General features: G+C 46.4%; 1 protein-coding gene across 12 annotated transcripts in view; it reads right to left on the reverse strand.

Moving 5' to 3' along the window:
• Positions 1-18,954, reverse strand: part of TXNDC16 (thioredoxin domain containing 16) — a 51,420-nt gene that overhangs the window by 27,179 nt on the left and 5,287 nt on the right. For 10 of the 12 annotated variants that reach the window (XM_090141949.1, XM_090141952.1, XM_090141943.1 and 7 more), the window contains 12 exons: positions 18,722-18,925; positions 17,438-17,520; positions 16,375-16,448; positions 14,857-14,931; positions 14,394-14,515; positions 14,139-14,229; positions 11,484-11,640; positions 10,125-10,291; positions 8,731-8,791; positions 7,203-7,344; positions 5,680-5,826; positions 3,317-3,376 (listed from right to left, as the gene is read on the reverse strand). In XM_090141949.1, coding sequence (XP_089998075.1) covers positions 3,317-3,376; positions 5,680-5,826; positions 7,203-7,344; positions 8,731-8,791; positions 10,125-10,291; positions 11,484-11,640; positions 14,139-14,229; positions 14,394-14,515; positions 14,857-14,931; positions 16,375-16,448; positions 17,438-17,520; positions 18,722-18,890 — 1,348 coding nt within the window. In that variant the 5' untranslated portion in view covers positions 18,891-18,925. The remainder of the gene's footprint in view (positions 1-3,316; positions 3,377-5,679; positions 5,827-7,202; positions 7,345-8,730; positions 8,792-10,124; positions 10,292-11,483; positions 11,641-14,138; positions 14,230-14,393; positions 14,516-14,856; positions 14,932-16,374; positions 16,449-17,437; positions 17,521-18,721; positions 18,926-18,954) is intronic. The other 2 variants (XM_090141947.1, XM_090141950.1) reach the window with 2 other exon arrangements.

Genomic DNA, 18,954 nt, shown 5'->3' on the forward strand with positions numbered 1-18,954 from the left:
TCACAACAGGGAGAACAAACTGGAGTCATTCCATAGGTCACATCTGGCCTGGGAGTCTTCAGTTGGACCTCACTGATCACAGAGGAAAGGTCTTGACTTCAGTCAGTTCATAATCTTTGTTGAGAATCTGCCTATGGCTGCATCCATGTACTGAGATTGTTATCAAGTGATTAAAGAAACAGATGGTGAGAGCTTAGCCTCACACAGTCAGCCACAGTTTGGCCACTGACTCAGGAAGAGGCAGAGTTTCATCCGCTGCCTCTCCCAGTTTGTAACTCTAGCTGGTTTGACAGCTGGAAAGTCCAAAGAAGCCCCAAATAATCAATAACCATAACCCCTCTAATGATGATAACCCTCCCTGAGTTTTCCAGTTTATTTCTGGGCTGTCAGTTCAGATCAAAGCTGATGATGACAATCTTTTTATGAAAATTAGTAAAGCAGAACCACTTTCCTCTAAATGACAGCACTGCCCTCAGTGTTCCCAGGAGGGTTTCTTGCAAACAACCACTTCTCAGAGAACTGTCTGGGTCCTCTGCACACTCTATACGTTTTCCTTCTGCTGAGAGCTCAGCCTGAATCCTGCCTGAAGTTTGCAGGAAAAGGTATCCAGTTCCAGGGGAGTGCCTCTAGGAGCTAGGAGCTACTAGGAGAAATCAGCAATTAGGAGAAATTAGCAACTAAGAGAAATCAGCCTTGATGAAGAAGGAAAAAAACAATGAAGAATGCACCAGTTACCTCCAGGGGTGCAAGAACAGCTCAGACTTAGATCTACTCAACTTCCTCACTGTGCTGAAATGAAGGGATGAAGCCACTTGCTTACCCCCTGTAGTTAGAGGGAAGGACAGGCATCTCTAGAAGAGATTGAACCCATACAAGCCTGCTAGCAGAGCAGAAGAACACAACTCTTTCCACTGATTATAGAGGGGGATCGGGCTGAAGCCCTGAATTAAGCTGAATCAGTACTTAAATCACCCAGGAAACATCACAGGTGCTCCTGAAGGACCAGTCCCTTATGTCTTTACTAGTGGATTACCTGATGTGTGTTGTCTTTAAATGTTACTGATCCTTTGCTGTCTATTATTTTTGGCATTCTGTGGTTGCCTGTGAGACTTCCCATGTAATTAACCCAGTCTACAGGCCCTGAAGGCATAGTCATTTTAAATTCTTTCTCTGACACCATCATGCCCCATGGATCTGGGCCTGCCCCCGCCTGTCTATTATGCTTCTAGCAAAGCCTGGGCCAATTACCACTCTGTTACAGATCAAATAACCACGTTGTGATTCCCAAAAGCAGGAGACTTGATGTATCACCCCTCCCTGGCAAACATTGATTTGGCTCTCAAGCCTCATGCTGTGCAATATGCAGTGCATCTTTACTCTGACTGGACATAGCACTGAAGGGCACCAGCAGGATCCTGCTCCTCTGATGCAGACTATGGTGTCTGCTGCTGGACCCTCTACCTTCAAACCCTTGCTGTGTCACTCACTGTTTCTGGTGATGAAATGACTGTGCCCATGAATATCACAGTCCCAGCTGAAGGGTGGTTTGGGCAGCTGGTGTGTACCACAGAATCACAGAATCACAGAATCACTAAGGTTGGAAAAGACCTATAAGATCATCCAGTCCAACCATCCACCTGTCACCAATGGTTCTCATTAAACCATATCCCTCAACACAACATCCAAACGTTCTTTGAACACCTCCAGGGTCGGTGACTCCACCACCTCCCTGGGCAGCCCATTCCAGTGCCTGACCACCCTTTCAGAGAAGTAGTATTTCCTAATATCCAGCCTGAATCTTCCCTGGCACAGCTTGAAACCATTCCCTCTAGTCCTATCACCAGTTACACGAGAGAAGAGGCCGACCCCCAGCTCGTTACAACCTCCCTTCAGGTAGTTATAGAGAGCAATAAGGTCTCCCCTGAGCCTCCTCTTCTCCAGACTGAACAATCCCAGCTCCCTCAGCCGCTCCTCATAAGGCCTGTGCTCCAGACCCCTCACCAGCTTTGTTGCCCTTCTTTGAACACGCTCCAGGGCCTCAATGTCTTTCTTGCAGTGAGGGGCCCAGAACTGGACACAATACTCAAGGTGCGGCCTCACCAGAGCTGAGTACAGGGGAACAATTACTTCCCTACTCCTGCTGGTCACACTGCTTCTGATACAAGCCAGAATGCCATTGGCCTTCTTGGCCACCCGGGCACACTGCTGGCTCATGTTTAGCCGAGCGTCAACCAACACCCCCAAGTCCATTTCCTCTACACAGTCTTCAAGCCATTCCACCCCAAGCCTGTAGCGTTGCTTGGGGTTGCTGTGGCCAAAGTGTAGAACCCGGCATTTGGTCTTATTAAACCTCATCCCATTGGCTTCAGCCCAGCTCTCCAGCCTGTCCAGATCTCTCTGTAGGGCCTCGCTACCCCCAGGCAGATCGACACTTCCAGCCAACTTGGTGTCATCTGCAAACTTACTGAGGGTGCACTCAATGCCCTCATCCAGGTCATCAATAAAAATATTGAAAAGGACAGGCCCCAGCACCGACCCCTGGGGAACACCACTCGTGACCGGTCGCCAGCTGGATTTAGCTCCATTGACCACCACTCTCTGGGCTCGACCCTCCAGCCAGTTCCTTACCCAGCCAAGAGTGTACCTGTCCAAGCCACGGGCTGCCAGCTTCTGCAGGAGAATACTGTGGGAGACAGTGTCAAAGGCCTTGCTGAAGTCTAGGTAGACTACATCAACAGCCTTTCCCTCATCCACCAGGCGGGTCACTAGATCATAGAAGGAGATCAGGTTGGTCAAGCAGGACCTACCCTTCGTGAACCCATGCTGGCTAGACCTGATGCTCCAGTTGTCCCGCACTTGCCGTGTGATCTCCCTCAAGACAATCTGCTCCATAACCTTCCCTGGCACCGAGGTCAGGCTAACAGGCCTGTAGTTCCCCGGGTCCTCCTTACAGCCCTTCTTGTAGATGGGAGTCACATTGGCAAGCCTCCAGTCTTCTGGTACCTCACCAGTCAACAAGGAGCGCTGATAGATGATGGAAAGCGGTTTACATCAACAGCACCATGACTGCACAAGGTTGCACTGCCAGTCCCATGACTTTACAGAAGCACAAAGAGACTGCAAATATTGCTAGAGAAACAAATTCTCTTCCTAAGCAATTTAACATAGGAATGCCTTCCTTAAGAGTTTGGGAACTAAAAATGAGTATATTCTAGGTGAGTGAGCAAGACACCACCAGTATCTTTCGAGTTTTTTGGTGTGTACTGTCAGGGCAGACACAAACCAGCTCTACAAGCACTCAGACTGAGCACCTTACCTTTCAGGTGATCAGCCACCTCTGTGTAAGACTGTAGCACTGCCAGGGACACTGCCTCCCCTGAAACACAGAAGAGAAGCAGCTCTGAGTTACATATAGGTGATGAACCAACCTCACTGTACTCTCTGACAATATTACATTATGATTTTCTGCATCCTATGGCACTTGAGGCTCTGAAAGATTTTGAAAGAAATAAAGAAAATTGGACTTTATGTTTCTACAGAAGAGAGCAACTAGGCTCCCTAGCCTATCTCATGAAGTCACTCTCATTTTTCTTCTTGTCTCACGTGTGTCTCGCAGAGAAAAAATTAGAAAAGCCCAGTTTGAACTCAACTTGGCCGCTGGGGTAAAACAGAACAAAAAAACTTTTTTACAAATGTATTAACAGTAAGAGGAAGGCTAAGGAGAATCTCCATCCTTTACTTTTCCCAGTGGTCACTGGGAATGTGACCACTGACGATAAGGAAAAGGTTGAGGTTATCAATGCCTTGAAGTCTGCCTTTAAAAATCAGACCAGTTATCCTTGGGGTACTTTAATCCCTGACCTTGAAATCCCAGATGGGGAGCAGAATAAACTCTCCACAGTTCAGATGGAAACAGTCGGAGACATACTGGACAGTCACTGAACAGACACCTGGACAGCCACAAGTTCATAGAGCCAGGTGGGATTCACTCAAGGTACTAAGGAAGCTGATAGTGATAGCCAAGACACTTTCCATCATCTATCTGCATTCTTGGCCAACTGGAAGATTGGAGGCTTCTCAGTGTGACTCTCATTACAAAAAGGATCGTAAGGGGGATCAGGGGAACTACAGGCCTGTTAGTCTGACCTCAGTGCCAGGGAAGGTTACGGAGCAAATTTTCTCAAAGGAGATCACATAGCATTGCAGGGCAGCTAGGGGATAAGGCCTAGCCAGCATGAGTTCATGAAAGGCAGGTCCTGACTGACCAACCTGATCTTCTATGATCTAGTGACCCGTTTGGTGAATGAGAGAAAGGCTGTTGACGTAGTCTACCTAGACTTCAGCAAAGCCTTTGGCACTGTCTCTCACAGTGTTCTCCAGGAGAAGCTGACAGCCCGTGCCTTGGACAGGTACACTCTTGGCTGGATAAAGAACTGGCTGGAGGGCTGGGCCCAGAGAGTGGTGGGGGATGGAGTTACATCCAGCTGGTGACCGGTCATGAGTGGGGTCGGTGTGGGGGCCTGTCCTGCTCAATATCTTTACTGATGACCTGGATGAGGGCATTAAGTGCAGTAAGTCTGCAGATTACATACAAGCTGGCAAGAAATGTCAATCTGCCCAGGGGAAGGAAGGCTGGACAGGCTGGATATCTGGGCTGAAGCCAATGGAATGAGGTTCAACAAGGTCAAATGCTGGGTCCTGCACTTTGGCCACAACAATCCCAGACAATGCTACAGGCTTGGGGCAGAGTAGCTGGAAGACTGTGCAGAAGAAACAGACCTGGGCATATTGGTCAACACTGGGCTGAACATCAGCCAGCAGTGTGCCCAGGTGGTCAAGAAGGCCAATGGCATCCTGGCTTGCATCAGAAATAGTGTCATCAGCAGGAGCAGGGAAGTAATTGTCCCTCTGTACTTAACTCTGGTGAGGCCGCACCTCCAGTACTGTGTCCAGTTTTGGGCCCCTCACTGCAAGAAAGACATTGAGGCCCTGGAGCATGTCCAGAGAAGGGCAACGAAACTGGTGAGGGGTCTGGAGCACAGGCCTTATGAGGAGCGGTTGAGGGAGCTGGGATTGTTCAGTCTGGAGAAGAGGAGGCTCAGTGGAGACCTCATTGCTCTCTATAACAACCTGAAGGGAGGTTGTAGTGAGCTGGGGGTTGGCCTCTTCTCCCATGTAACTAGTGATGGGATGAGAGGGAACAGCCTCAAGTGGCACCAGGGGAGATTCAGATTGGATGTTATGAAATAATTCTTCAAGAGAGTGGTCAAGCACTGGAATGGGCTGCACAGGGAGGTGGTGGAGTCACCATCCCTGGAGGTGTTCAAGAAACATTTAGATGTTGTACTGAGGGACATGGTTTAGTGGAAAATATTGGTGATAGGTTGGACTGGACGATCTTAGAGATCTTTTCCAACCTTGGTGATTCTATGATTCTATGATTCGGTCCCTGTAAAAGGAAGATGGAAAACTTCTAAACACTGACGTACTTTACACTGAGAGATGCCATCTTCAAAGAATATCAGCCAATGAAAGGAACTGATGAAATCTGACTGCTAACACTTGGTGAGGGCCCATAGGACAGGATGCAGCACATATTTATCATTCACACTTGTCTACAAGTGTGGATTATCACACTGTGGGAAGTGTAGTGAGCAGCACAAGTATAGTCATACTCACAGCTGGCATAAAACAGCACCACTGTCTGGGCAGCTTCCAACATGGCAGAGTGAAAGGTCTCTTCTGTCAGGGTAAGGATCTGATCCAGGGGCAGCTCTCGCTTCTTGTCCCTGGAAACTGCTTCCACCACCTGATCATCCTGCATGTCTGCATGGAGAAAAGCACAAACACAAAGGACACAGGAAACTGCAGCTCCCTGCCTGCAACCTCACTGGAACATTTTAGGAAGCCACCACCTCTCAACAGACACATGGTGACTGTATGTGGAGACAGGACAAGGGAAATGGCCGAAAACTGGAGCATAGGAAGTTCTGCAAAAATGTGCACAAGAACTTCTTTAGGTGAGGTGACGGAGCACTGGAACAGGCTGCCCAGGGAGGTTGTGGAGTCTCCTTCTCTGGAGATATTCAAGACCTGACTGGATGCCTACTTGTGTGACCTGGTGTAGGGAACCTGCTTTGGCAGGGGGGTTGGACTCGATGATCTCTGGAGGTCCCTTCCAACCCCTACAATCTGTGATTCTGTGATTCTGTGATTCTGTGATTGTCAATTAGAGATTAAGTAACCACCTTACTGGGGGAATGGAAGGAACAGAGACAATCTCATTGATATACACACAAGCTCATTAAAATGCTCCTATGCCACCTCACACCATTGCCCTGTATCCTCAAAACTGAACACAAGTCTTAAACATGCTGAATATTTGATCTTCCATGCTCCTGTGTCACTTTTTCTTCAAAACAAAAATAATTCTGTATGGAAAACAAATATATTCAAGAAAGCATTGTAGAAGCTGTTTTCTCCCTGAGGAAAGCAAGTCTGAAAAAGCTGTTACAAAAACACGTCTCAAACCTTCCCAAAGGGACTAGTAATCCCTATGCTTCTTCTGAAGCTTGGACAGAAGCTGGACCCAACCAAACATCAGTAGCTCCTCCCTCATGCAGAATCTCTGCAACTGTTCCAATCACAACAGTGTGTTGTGTTTGCCCGTGGTGTTTGCCCTAAAAATTACGCCTATCTGTCATGAAGCTCCAGTGATCTGCAGAGAATGAAAGAGCCAGTTTGTACAGACATCATGTGACTGTGATAATCATAGTGACAGAATGACAGATTAGTTGAGGCTGGCAAGGACCTTGAGGCCAGCTGGTCCAACCCCTGCTCAAGCAGGGACACCCAGAGCAGGCTGCCCAGGCCCATGCCTGGCTGGCTTTAGAAGATCTCCAAAGAGGAGATTCCACAGCCTCTCTGGGCAATCTGTGCCAGTGCTCTGTCACTCACACAGTAAAAAAACATTTCCTGATGGATCCTCTTGCGTTTCAGTTTGTGCCCATCATCTCTTGTCCTGGCACTGGACAACACTGAAGACAGCCTGGCTCTGTCTCCTTTGCAACTTCCCTTCAAACAGATAGCTTGCCATGGATTTGCAAGAGTATTCTCTAATGCTTTAACTCTGCATGTCTCTAGGAGTCGCTGATTGCATGTCCTATTGGTGATAACTAGCTTCTCATTTTCTAGTTACACACCTTGATTGTCATTCTCTTTTTCATCCTCATCTTCCTCATCTTCATCCTCATTCTCCTGGATTTGTTTAACCTTGCTTTTATCTTCCAGCAGAGTTATAACTTCCTCAGTATCTTCCAAGACCAGGTATTTGATTGGCACTCCCTAAAGAATACAGGAACAAAGCATCACTCTGTGTCTCTTCTATCATCTGCAAATGAAACTCAAAATAGGGAATTCTAATGGAGAGGGAGTTTGAAGTTCCCTCTCACCATCTAGCTTCTTATTTCTGGGGTATGTCAACAGATTCCTAGAGCTGCCAAACAAGGGATGTGCTTCTTTGGCCCAGTTTCACCTGCACATTACTTTTTTTCATTCCAGACTGCTATTTCCTTTTCAGGAAGTAATTGTAGCTATGTGGGATTTTGTGTCTGTAGCTAGAGTGGTGAAAGTGAACACCTGCTCCACCTCCCAGCACCTTAACACAGAGCTACTGTGAGAAGAAACTCAGAGGCCAAACAGTGAATGAGGGAGCTGAGGTACAAGCATAGAGTCCACTGTGCTGCCTGGTCCCTAGCCTAGGTGGCTCAGGTTAGTCAGAGAAGCTCATCATGGACTGGAAAAACGCACAGATCATCTTTTATCTCATGTAGCTCAACAAAGAAGAATGTTCCCAAGTGTAATGGACTGCCAACCCACGGACAGAAAAGAGCAAAATTTATTTCTCAGAAATGAGACCGTGTCAGCTTAAAACCAGTTCTGGCACTGTCTCAGGAAGAGGCACTTCAGAGAAAATGAATTTTATAATGAACTGAGAGAAATGACAAACTGCTGGCACCTCCCATTGGTTCTAAGAGGAGAAACACACCACGCACATCTCTCAGCAGGTCAGGGGAAGCCCTCGGGGGACACTCAGATTCAGGTCTGATCGTGTACCTCTGCAATCACAAGTGTGATTTGTGACAGTTCAAGTAATTCGGGGCAACGTCTGTTCCCTGACATTTGTTGCCTCACAAGCTGGGTCAGGCCCCTCCAGAGTTTAGCTCATCTTGATCAGCCTCTTTTAATTTAGGCTCTGCCCTTTTCTCAGATCACTACCAGAGGCTTTTGATGACATCAGTTCAGCACAGACCTTTGGTTGTTTGCCCTCTTGGCTCTTAGTTTCATGTTTGTTTCCTCTTCATCTTTTGAACTCCTTTCCTAAGGGGCCAAGGGCCTTTGGAAGTCCAAATCTGATGGGAATTTACACTTGAAGTACTACCTTAGGTAGTTCACAATCTCACACTGACTTACTGTACAATAGAGAGATCACTCTCTGATTAGAACCCAAAATAAACACTTCCATTTATCTCCTGCAAGCAGGCACAATTCCTCTGCAGCATCAAGCTCAAGCAGTTCCAAATACATGCATGCAGCTATGGAAAGATACATCCCCTGGAGCTTCTTTGAAGGCCATCAAATAACAAGAGGTGAGCAACACCTTAATGCGCTTTCCAGAGCAGCATTTCCAGACAGGAAATAAGATTTGTATGATAAAGAAATCCGTCAAACCTCATCTGGTGTTTTGAGAGCAACGTTTGTCTGCCGCAGAATGTTCAAATCCACACGGTCCCTTCCAAAATACAAAGTGAACATTAGATGGTGTGATGGTATGCAGGGTTACATACTCTATAACCTGCCTGTCTGACAAACACACACCTCTCCCCGCTGCACCACATCCCCACATAGTCATGCTTCTGGGCCCCAATGTATGTGCTGAAGCTCAGTCCACCTGAACAAAGTAGGTGTTGGAGAAATATGTTCCAAGTGACCTGGTGGGACTCACCCCACATGTGCTGCATAACATGCCTATTTCCCGAGGGCTCTGAACTGCCCTTCTATGATTCACATCTTTGCTCATCCATCGGTAACCACATCCCAGTGCAGCTGCTCAGATGGCAGACTCTAGCTTGCATGTAAACGCAGCCAAGAAGTGCTTCTGCACATGGAGATACCACGATGGCAGAAAGCCAGAAGACAGCCCACACCCATCCTTCCCATCCTTCCTCCTTCTTCCTCCATTGCAATGCTGCCAGCAGCATGGGCGCAAAGCAGACATGCCACCTCACAGTCCTAACCCAAAGCTGCTGGATCCCCCTCTGAAATCTGAAATATAGGAGGGGGCATCTGCTCACAGGAATGTGTTTTTGACTTGTCACGTCCTGCAGGTTTCTCATGTATGCAGCCTGGCTCTCCGTGCACAGCTCTGCTACAGGCCAGCCATGCAGCAGGTGTGCATGTCTCCAGATGCTCTGCGAACATTTGCAAGCACAAGAAGCACATGAAGGCTCCCAGCCCCACTCATGGGCAGGCCACAGCCAAGATGGGCTGTGGAGAGGACACAAGACAGGATCTGCTATATGCAGCCCACCTCTGAGCCTGTGAAACAGTGGTAAAGGAAACCAACAGATCTTTGCAGCATAGCCCTAAGTGTCTCATTCCTATCCTCATGGGAAGCAAACTTGCTGCCTAACTCTGGTATCCCTCTCTAATTTACTGAGCAGAAAACCAACCCAACACTCATGATGCACTAGCACCCACAGTTTGTGTCCTTTACTGTACTTCCTTCTATCCTTAAATAAGGGCAAAATACAAGCTTTTTGTCTCTGCATTCCAAGTTTCCTTTCCGAAGTTTCCCTTAGTCTATTTTTCTACTTCGAAATCAGCAATAGACTCAAATATTTCTACACTTCCATACATCTGAAACCAAACTTACCTGATTCTGGAGAAGCTCTCAAATATTACATCTTCTCACAGGATATAATTTAGTTTTGCTGCTTCTCATTCAAATCAGAGTAAGCCCTCTGACTGTGATACCACTGGCCTTGTTGTGCAGTAAAGAAGCTCAGAAACAACACAGGAAAAAAAGAAAAAAGAGAATCCTTCAAACATTGGAAAGCAATTACCTGGACAAAATGGCAACTCCTGCTTTCCCCAGAAGTTTCCAGGCCAAAAATTCTGCTGTTCTCCTGTCTGCCTCATAAGTTTCTTTCTGGCTGAGGATAAACACAAGTGGTAGCCCAAGCTGTAAGTGAACAGTGGAAACTTTCTCTGGGTCTTCAGCAACTTCAGTCTGGAAAAGATACATGGTTATACTGCAACGTTTCCACATATTTGAACATACTTCAGCTCTTTTACACCCAGATGTCGATTTCAACAGAATTTCTTTGAATTTGTTGCTGAAATTGGTCACCAAGCTCAAAAGTAAATGGAAAGCACAGAAGTCTCATTTTTTCTGAGGAAAACTGCTGGAAAAACCAATCACCAGATTGTCATCAGTTTAAAAATTGTTGGACATTAACAGCTGGGAAATACTTCCTCCCTGAACCGAGGAGAGGGTTCATAGCCTGAACCGAGGAGAGGGTTCATTAGCCATTTCTAAGGCCAACAAGTAACCTGGAAAGCTGATCTCCTGCACAGCCTGAGCCACTATGTTCTCTGCAGTCACAGAAATAAAGATACTCTCCAGTAAAAGCCTCCAGCTCTGATTCTAAATCATCCACTGAAATAGAACCAACACAACCCTGGTTAAATAGTTCTAACCTTTCACGATCCTCTCTGGGCATTAGTATGCATGTTCTTTGTGACCTAGCAACTCCTGATATCAAATTTCCATTAATTACTATTTGTCTGGCAGCCATTTCTGGAGGTAGTTTGAAAACCCTGTCAAATACAAAAGCTGGCATCCTTTCCCTTTCTTTTTTTGACATGCTGCTTCACTGTAATACACAGCTGCTTAATGAAGTGCCTTCTCTTTACAAGCCTCATCCAGGAGGCTGGCTGAAGGAGAACCTCCCAGCTCATCTACCCATTCTTTCTGCTGGGCAGAGTTGTCACCAACAACTGGAGCCCTGCTGACGTTCACTGCCCCATGACAGACACTGCTGTCTGCCTCCTTTAGGTGCTGAGCCTTCTGTGAGGAATCCAGAAGTCCCAGCAAAGTTAAAGGTGCACCTCCACCCCATTTTGAACAAAGCACAATTCCACTCATATTGGCAGTACCACAGGAGCACACATAGGCCTTGGGATTCCTGAAAAGGAGGACCAAACTTAGAAGTGTAATGGAGTGTTGCTCAGCACCAGGCTCAGGCCTGTTCTTCGCCTGAACTCAGCCTGAGAGCTTTACCATTAACTTAAAGGAGAGGGAGCAGATTCTCATGCTCTGCCTTGTCCTCTGCACACACTTCCCTCATCTTTACATCTGCCCCAGCTGCCCTCACACTGCCCAGCCCAAGTGAGTGCATCATTTCTCCTTCCCATCATACCACAAGAGGAGCTCCCATGAGTTTGAGGTGTCTGTGGATGTTTAGCACTGTCAGATCCTGCTCCAAGGGTGTCCTCCTGCAGGGCTGTGCCAGGTCTGTGGCCTGCTGGCAATGGCAGAACAACAGCTGGGCAGATGATACATCAGGCTCCTTGCTGCTGTGAGAGAGAAACAAAGATCACACTGAACTAGTAATCCATCACAGGGTTTTAAAACACCCTAACAAAACAAAAATTTTGCTGCCTTGTTTTACAAGGCAGATGATCCTTCAGTTCAGGGTATGACTGGCTCGTGGGACTTCAAGAGCCCAACTACCAACAGGTACACTTGTGTTCAGGCACTGCTCAGAATTGTGTTCACTATCAAATGAAAACTCAGGCTTACCAATTATAAATGATCTCAACCCAAGAACAGTTGGCTCAGCTTAAAAGGACACAAAATAAAGCTTTTTTTCAGTCTGACCAGCCATGCTACTCCAGTAAGGACCCTGGCAGGAGAACAGCTGGAATACAAGTTTACTCATGTCTTTTACCTCACTGATGACACCTTACACACTGCATAAGGAATATTTCACATTTAATCAGCTTTGGTTTTGGCTATCCCAAAGGAACCAGTGAAATCAAGTTTCCTACGTGGCTCCTTGGCTTGTGGTTTCTGGTGCCAACACCTGCAGTGGGGTTAGCCCGTGGGTCAGCTTTAGGATGTCCTCTGCATTAATTCCATCGTTTCTAAAATAGGGATCGCCTTTGTTTGTAAAGGGCTTTAAGATCTCTCCACGGAAGAGCGAGGTGCTGCATTAAGATACCAAAGCCTGAAGGCTGTTCTCTCTGCTTTTGGAAGGATAAAGCCACATCCTGTCCAAATGACAACCATGCCATCTAGTGGCTGCCACAAAACGCCATCCCTGATCATGATCCAACGAGGATGGGATGTGAAAACAAGTGAATTGCTGTATAAATGTTTTGCTGAAGGTACATCATGCTATCCGATATTCCCACTTTCCTCTCTCCCTCCCAGCTTACCGACTGCAGTGTATCATGCCAGCAGCCACTCACATTAGAACTGCAGAATCATAGAATCACAAGGGTTAGAAAGGACCTTAACATTCATCTGGTGACACTCCCTGCCTTGGGCTGACTGTCCCCCACCAGACCAGGCTGCCCAGGGCCCCATCAACCCTGGCCTTAAATGCTTCCAGGGATGTGGCACCCACAGCTTCTCTCCTTACATCTAACTCAAATCTCCCCTCTTTGAGTTTAAAACCTTGTCCTATCACTATCTCCCTGTGTAAAAAGTTAGTCTCCCTTCTATTAATAAGCTCCCTTTGAGTACTGAAAGACTGCAATGAGGTCCCTCCATAGCCTTCTCTTGTCCACGCTGAATGACCCAGCTCCCTCAGCCTCAGTGGTGAGGAGCACCAGCCCCATGACTGGTGGCCCTCCTCCAGATCTTCTCCAGCAGGATTAAAGGATCTACTCTTCTAACCCAGCTCCTCCTGTTCAGAAGGGATGGTGTGAGCTGACCAGCTCCAATGAAGCCATCAGATGGGAAGTCTCAACTACAGCACTCCAAGAGCACCATCTCATGAAGTTAAACTGCAGAACTCACTGCTACTGGAAGTTGTGATTACTAGTAACATTGTGTTTTTAAAAAAAGTCTGGTTGTTGTTAACATCATGATACATGTTCAGCTTCTACCTCTAAAAGTCCAGAAACCTTTGACTGCCAGAAGGTGTGATGCTGCATGCAACACACTTGTTTCCTCATATCCCTTGGTAAGTTTAAGTGGCCAAGGCATGAGGTAAAAGAGCTGAGAGAGCTTTCCTCAGGCTCACCATAGCAGTTCCTACACTTCTCATCTGGCCAGACTTGTTCAATAAAGAATGAGGCAGATTTGGGGCTGAGTATGTCTTAAGATTATAACATCAACTATATCAGCCCCTATGAGAATCAGGGACCTACCAGCCCAGGCCATCTGGTGTATCCAAGCTGCATGGGGGGAGGATCAAGAAGGTCTCAGTAGGAAAAGCACACCTGTCCTGCAGTGACTCCAGTATGACTTCACCCATTGTGCCAGATTTGTTTTTCATTAAATTTCCAGGGTGTCCATGGCTGAGATTTGACCAGTTAGCTAAGGAAGGGAGATAGTGGGCTCTTCTCCTATAAAATCCCATTCAGTGAGCACTCACTAATGACTTGGCTAGTCCAAATCCAGGTACACAAGCAGCAACTGGTGCTGGAAAAGCAAAAGAGATCTGACTGTGCATCCTGTTTTAGCTGTTATCCGACTATCATCCCGGGTAGACTGTTTCACCTTGAGATGCAAAATGCATACGCAGGCTTTGATCTCATTGACATTCAAGGGTGCTGAGAATAGTCAACATTGCCAGCTGGACGGAAAGAAGATTTCTAAATACCCTTGAGTAACCCAAGCTGCTCTTTCACTGGAAATCATGTCTTATTCTCTAGTTCAGCAAGAGGCCAGCAGTGAGCCTAATGTGTAACAGGCCTGGCAATATTTAGACACTTTAAACTCAGGCTTCTGAGGTTCACTTCTAAAGAAAGTGATTTTTCTCCCACATGAGCCAACAATGATGCCAACCCAAGATTTGATGTGACAATCTGAGAAACCAAGAGCAAGCAGTATTTGGACATACCCAGTGTCTTTCAGCAGTGTTGCCTCAGTTGTTAGAACAAACTGGTGGACAGTTCCATAGACAAAAGCCACCTCCATCACAGCTCTGTGCTCTGCAAAGAGAAAAGCATGACTAATTCACTGCTGCAGCTCACTCCAGATCTCCCCTTTAAATTTTTCAGTTCTCCATTTGCAAGATTCTTTCAAAAACTCTTTTCCATCTTAGGAAAAAAGGGCTCCAGAAGGAGAGCAAAGGTGAAAAACTAAGAGTTAATACCTGCTGTTCCAGTAGCTGGTACATATGCGAAGACCATGTTTGATTTCCCCTTCAGTGCATTTTCTATGTTCTGAAGATCCATCAGTGTTTCAACATACTTAACTTCATTAAAGAGCAGGGCACTGAGAAGCCAAAAAACTCATTACCAACTGTTTTCTTTTAGGAGAAAATATGCAGCTACATAACCATGACTGGAAAAAAATGCAAAGGAAAAACTCCAGCTTCTTGCTTGCAGGTGCAAGATTAACAGCCAAACACAGCTTCCCAGATGTGTACTGGTGAGCCATCATCTGGAGGACACAGATTTAACAGGGTCAAACCAGACCAAAGTGAGAAGCAGCTTTCTGCTTGGCTGAAAGCAGCCTCAGGAATATGTGGAGTTTCTATTTATGCAGAACTTTCTATCAACAAGTAAAAACAAGCAGTAAATGATGTCACAGAGATCAATCTGGTCTGTACTTACAAAAGAACATTAGCAACAATGGAGTTCACATCAAACAAGGCATCAGTAGGGAATTCTCTGATCAGAACGTTACCTCTGGGGAGGGGAGAAAGAGTGTCACAAAAGAAACCACGAAGGATTAGCTATACGCACTAAACTCATTTCTCCTGTGTAGAACAACTCCTGATATCTGGTGGGAAAAAAATGTCAGGACTGAACTTGGGCAGCTTCCAGGACCTGCTCCTCCTCTGTCATGCACAACCATCAATGAGAACTGAGCGCATCAGGTTTGAAAAAGCCCCCTACCTGATATATGGAAAGCTTCCAGCTCACAATCCATAGAGGGATCAAGAGCTAAACATTCCCAACTAAGGTAGATGAACTAATCACACCAATAGGAAGAGCACCAAAGAATGTTTATTTCTTGGACTAGATCTGAAATTTAGCACACTGAATGTAGCCCTGGGGGACCTGGTGGTGGGAGTCCCCAGGATAGAACACTCAACAGAAGATTTTTCTGATTGTTTCTTGTAACAGAACAGGTATGTGCTGCTAAAAAAGAACACAGGGCAGGAAAGGGGGTTTCATGATGAGGACAAAGCATCCAATTTCTGTGTTTTGGACCTTCTAGGGAACTTTCAATTCCAGATATGTTGGCAGACTGGGAAAAGAACTCATTGAGAGCAGCTCTGTGGAGAAGAACTTGGGGGTTCTGGTGGATAAGAAGCTGGACAAGAGCCAGCAGTGTGTGCCTGCTGCCTTAAAGGCCAACTGCATCCTGTGCTGCATCAAAAGAGAGGTGGCAGCAGTGCAGGGAGGGGATTGTGCCCCTCTGCTCTGCCCTCGTGAGACCCCATCTGGACTGGGTCTGGTGAGACTACATCCAGGCCTGGAGCCCCCAGCACAGCAAAGACATGGAGCTGTTGGAGAGGGTCCGGAGGAGAGCCACAAAGGTACTCAGAGGGCCAGAACACCTCTCCTACAAAGAAAGGCTGAAGGAGCTGGGCTTGTTCAGCCTGGGGAAGAGAAGACTCTGGGGAGACCTCATTGCAGCCTTCCAGTATTTACGAAGAGCTTATAAACAAAAAGGAGACTGACTTTTTACACAGGCAGTTAGTAATAGGATAAGGGGGAATGGTTTTAAACCTCTCTTTTAAGAGGAGATTTAAATTGAATGTTAGGAGGAAACTTTTTACTCAGGGGACGGTGAAGCCCTGGCATAGCTGCCCAGGGAAGCTGTGGGCATCCAATCCCTGGAGGCATTCAAAGTCAGGCTGGATGGGGCCCTGGGCAGCCTGGTCTGGTGGGTGGCAATCAGTCCATGGCAGGGGTTGGGGCTGGGTGAGTTTTCAAGTTCCTTCCAGCCCAACCATTCTGAGACTCTATGGTACTACAAACATTTTCCTGAACTCTCTATGCACTGCTATCCTCATGTCTCCTCTCTTCCTATGCAGACATCTCTACTCCCTAATAGCATTTCATCCAAACCTTTGTTCTTAAAAGCAATCACAGTGTGGAGGTCAGACAGCTCCCTCTTACCTGAAAAGGTAGGCTTTCCTTAATGCATTCTCTTTTCCACAGTATCTTGAGACATCCTCTTTGGGACACTTGACCTAGACATTGAAAGTATGTCATCAGTCACTCATCTCCACAAATGATGACAAACATAAGCACCAGAGAGAAAATACAATCACACAGTAAGATGAACAGAGTCCTGTGTTGTGGACTGGAGTTTGTATTTCAGCCCTTAATTTGGTTCAGACAGTATTAAGAGATCTTGTGAGTTGCCAAGTACATTCAAAGGAACAGACCACTACTTGCTTACTGAACTCAGTTTGTACCTGGAGGCAATGAAATACACACACACACATATAAAAATACTTCTTACAAAATCTAACTGTACTTGCCCACATTTATAGTCCACTCTCCTAAATCTGCATAAGGTTTCACTAAAAAAAAATCTGTTTAGCATTTACTGCATTGTATGGAAAGGAAGTGATCTGATCCTATTCAACACTCTTCATAGCTCAAGCTTCTTCTCTCCTAGTGCACAAGCAAGATTGAGTTGTGCAGGTCTCATACTCTGGGTGAATCAGCAGGCTCTCTTGTGTAACACAGTGGGTATCATACTCTTCCCTGTACCATGTTTAAGGTACACAGCAATAACCAGACAACACCACACATGACATACTTGGGAAATCAGGTTAGACGAGCCAGCTATGCTTGATACATGAGGCTTCCAACAGCAAAGGCCAATTTTAAAGAAAAATCTGAGAAATTAAATATCCCTCACACCCATGAATGCTAATCAAAGCTCTGTTTGGAGTGTGGACAACATAAAGTCTTCCTCAGATAAAGGATTCTGCCCCTGTCCCACAGACAGAAGGTGTGACACAACCCACAAGAAGAAGGTGTGATGCTTTTGATTCATAGCTGTGCGGTGTACTTACTACTGGCCAGGGCAAGGGAAAAAATTGGATGCTTTGCTGCAGCCAGAACCCACTTTCTCATGTTCCATCACCCAAGGAAGGTGCAGACAATTTCTGTCAACCCCACAGTCAGCCCTGCAGAAATACTCTGCCCAATCCTTGTTCTCGTTTACCTTCACCACTGAAATGCCATAGTCGTGCAGAGCCTCAACCGAGTTTTCAATCTGTTCCAAGAAGGGCTGGGCACCAGGAGAAACTGAAACATGAAAAAAGGCTGATTTTAGTCCCTTCCCGTTACAGACAATGAAGCAGAAGAGCAGAACAACCCTTTTCTCTCTGGTAATGCTAGCCTTTCTGGGAGTATTTCACTCCCTGGTCAGACCAAGATCACAGTCTGCCTGTGACAAGGGAAAGGATGGGCATCAGTGTAACTATCCTTTATGAATGATCTTTAAATTCAGATGGATTTCAGTCCTGCAAGCCACTATGATATTCCGAGATGTCAGAGATCCCTAAGCAGCATGACATCCTTTGCTTTGTGCTGCAGGACACACTTTAAAACACTACAGCTGCACTGAGCAGCAGTGATGATGCTCAAAGATGCTGCATGCAGGTTTTGCAGGTGCCACTAGTAACTGCCCATGTCCCCTGTTACTGTCTGTGCTCTGGCATGGTATCACCATGCTGAAGTCCCCAAGCAATTATTGTTAGGACATTTGTGCATGCCTGAGCAAGAACAAATAGGGAGCTGCAGCATGTTGAAGGTGGAGATGTGTGAAAGGATTTGACTGGGAGCTGGCTGGGGAGACAGGGACTGGAAGTGGTTTTGTTAGATGGGCATTGTTCTGCTGGGCAGCAAGTCCTCACAGAATCCTCAAGAGTATCCTCCTGCCATGCAGTGGTACAGCACTCACATAACGTGGTCTTCCTCTTACTCAGAGTAAGGTGTTTACAGAAACAAAACTAACTGTGGGCAATACCACGAATGCCTGCAGGCTCCCCACTTTCCTTTCTGACACACCCAGCCAACCCCTTGGTACTGATGTGGGAGCTGTGTTGGTGTCTCAGTCCACTTTTAGGTCTCTGGAAAACCCCACTTGGGGGCCATGATAGATCTCCTTGTAATTACGCTGTGAGGTGCTTTGGAAAAGAAATACAGCCCATTTCAGGGAGTAGCTCCTTACAAGGCATCTGGAAAATTAATGAAAAGGCTTGAAGGAGTGTGTCTAGGGACACTATCAGGAAAGATCTCAGCCCCAGACACCTCTGTCTACAAGGACTACTCAGGAGCTATGCAAACATAGATTTGCCAGCTAAGTTTGACCAGCTCCTCAAAATAGCTTTGCATTTAAAAATTTCAGGAATCGACCCTTCATTATTCCACTTTCACACACAGTCTGACATGAGTCTTCCCTGAAAACCTAGGCTCATGTAAATGCATGCTATTGAATACATACCAGTATGGCTGAAATAAGCCAGGGAAGCCTTGCTAGCTTGCAAGCCACTGAAATACTCGTGGGGGCTCAACTCCTGTAGCAGACTTGCACTTCCCAGCATTGGAATGGAGACAGCACAGAAGAGCAGGAAAGAGAAGGAAGAAACCCATCTGTCCTCCTGAGCTGACATGGTTATTATCAGTTCCAGGCATAGAAGAGCCACAACTGGAAAACAAACAGATAAACAAAACATA

This window comes from Phasianus colchicus, chromosome 5, assembly GCF_987193195.1.
Source record: "Phasianus colchicus chromosome 5, bPhaCol1.hap1.1, whole genome shotgun sequence".
In the NCBI taxonomy this organism is placed as follows: domain Eukaryota; kingdom Metazoa; phylum Chordata; class Aves; order Galliformes; family Phasianidae; genus Phasianus; species Phasianus colchicus.